At 44.3% G+C, this 2,008-nt stretch overlaps 1 protein-coding gene across 2 annotated transcripts in view; it reads left to right on the top strand.

The window, feature by feature from the left end:
* The window catches only part of ttll11 (tubulin tyrosine ligase-like family, member 11), a 20,057-nt gene that overhangs the window by 8,826 nt on the left and 9,223 nt on the right, over nt 1-2,008 (top strand). For both annotated transcript variants that reach the window (XM_020619515.1, XM_020619517.1), the window contains exon 6: nt 540-824. In XM_020619515.1, coding sequence (XP_020475171.1) covers nt 540-824 — 285 coding nt within the window. The remainder of the gene's footprint in view (nt 1-539; nt 825-2,008) is intronic.

The following is a 2,008-nucleotide window of genomic DNA, read 5'->3' as shown; positions in this document are numbered from 1 at the left end:
CTGCCAGTCAGAAAGTCCAGGAGCCAGTCACAGAGGGTGGGGTGCAGACCTAGTGTGGACAGTTTGTGGGTGAGTTTGTGGGGGACAACTGTGTTGAAGGCGGAGCTGTCAGTGAAGAGTATCCTGATGTAGGAGTCTCAATTTTCCAGGTGAAAAAGGGAATAGTGGAGTGCAGCCGCGATGGCATCTGAGGTGGCCCTGTTGGGCCGGTAGGCATACTGCAGGGGGGCCAGGGTGTCCGGTATACTGCTCTGAATGCGGGCCAGCACCAGTCTCTCAAAACACTTCATAATAATTGCGGTGAGTGCCACTGGCCTGTAGTCATTCAGGCAGGTGACCGGGCTCTTCTTGGGAAGGGGGACGATGGTTGTGGTCTTAAAGCAGTTGGGAACGATGCTCTGGCTGAGGGAGAGATTGAAGATGGCGGTGAGAACATCAGGTGCTAATGATGCCGACAGGTTTACTTTGCAGCTGCTAATTTGCTTTGATACCATGACACATACCTTTATTTTACACTGTCATTTTTATTCTGACTAAAGGAGCCATGCCAGAAGAATCTGAGCCATGTCTTCATGCACCTGACAAACTACTCCCTCAATGTCCACAGTGGCAACTTTGTCCATTCAGACAGCCAGAACACAGGCAGCAAGCGCACTCTCTCCAGTGTGCTGTACAGGCTGGCAGCTAAAGGTGTAGATATCAAGAAGGTATGGTCGGACATCATCGCACTTGTCATCAAGACTGTCATCGCTGTGGTGCCTGAACTTAAAGTCTACTATCAAGCTGATATACCGCCTGGCAAACCAGGACCCACATGCTTCCAGGTGGGTAGTGGATTTCACTGTCTTAGGAGTAGAATGAATACAGTAGGAGTGTGAACAAATACAGATATATCATTTGGATATGCACGGATGATACGCTCTGAGCAGATATGGAAAAAACTGTCTGAATATTTGCAGTAATATTCAAACTCCCCCTCCCCCTTCAGATGTCACTCGATCGATGCATTTTACCACAAAGAAGCTATAAATAAAAAATGGAGATGTGCTTAGATTTGAGTTTATTTCTCATGGATATTTGGCAAGATCCAGCCAAAATTAAATGTTTTGCAGTTTGTTCAGTGCAGGTCTTGACTGATGTTGCACAGGTGTTTGTTTTACCTCATGATGTGATACTAAAGCCTGGCCAACTTTTGGTATAAAACTGAATACGGATGTTTTTGTGACAAATGGATACAGACGGTAGCATTGTGTTACACCCCACATGTGCGGTCATATTTATTTTAAAAACGTATAAACAAAGTATGCAATTAAGGATGTACAGTGGGTACGGAAAGTATTCAGACCCCCTTAAATTTTTCACTTTTTGTTATATTGCAGCCATATGCTAAAATCATTTAAGTTCATTTTTTTCCACATTAATGTACACACAGCACCCCATATTGACAGAAAAACACAGAATTTTTGACATTTTTGCAGATTTATTAAAAAAGAAAAACTGAAATATCACATGGTCATAAGTATTCAGACCCTTTGCTGTGACACTCATATATTTAACTTAGGTGCTGTCCATTTCTTCTGATCATCCCAGAGATGGTTCTACACCTTCATTTGAGTCCAACTGTGTTTGATTATACTGATTGGATGTGATTAGGAAAGCCACACACCTGTCTATATAAGACCCTACAGCTCACAGTGCATGTCAGAGCAAATGAGAATCATGAGGTCAAAGGAACTGCCTGAAGAGCTCAGAGACAGAATTGTGGCAAGGCACAGATCTGGCCAAGGTTACAAAAAAATTTCTGCTGCACTTAAGGTTCCTAAGAGCACAGTGGCCTCCATAATCCTTAAATGGAAGACGTTTGGGACAACCAGAACCCTTCCTAGAGCTGGCCGTCCGACCAAACTGAGCTATCGGGGGAGAAGAGCCTTGGTGAGAGAGATACAGAAGAACCCAAAGATGACTGTGGCTGAGCTCCAGAGATGCAGTCAGGAGATGGGAGAAAGTT

Source organism: Monopterus albus, unplaced genomic scaffold (assembly GCF_001952655.1).
Source record: "Monopterus albus unplaced genomic scaffold, M_albus_1.0 scaffold221.1, whole genome shotgun sequence".
In the NCBI taxonomy this organism is placed as follows: domain Eukaryota; kingdom Metazoa; phylum Chordata; class Actinopteri; order Synbranchiformes; family Synbranchidae; genus Monopterus; species Monopterus albus.
This window is presented reverse-complemented; position numbering and strand designations above follow the sequence as displayed.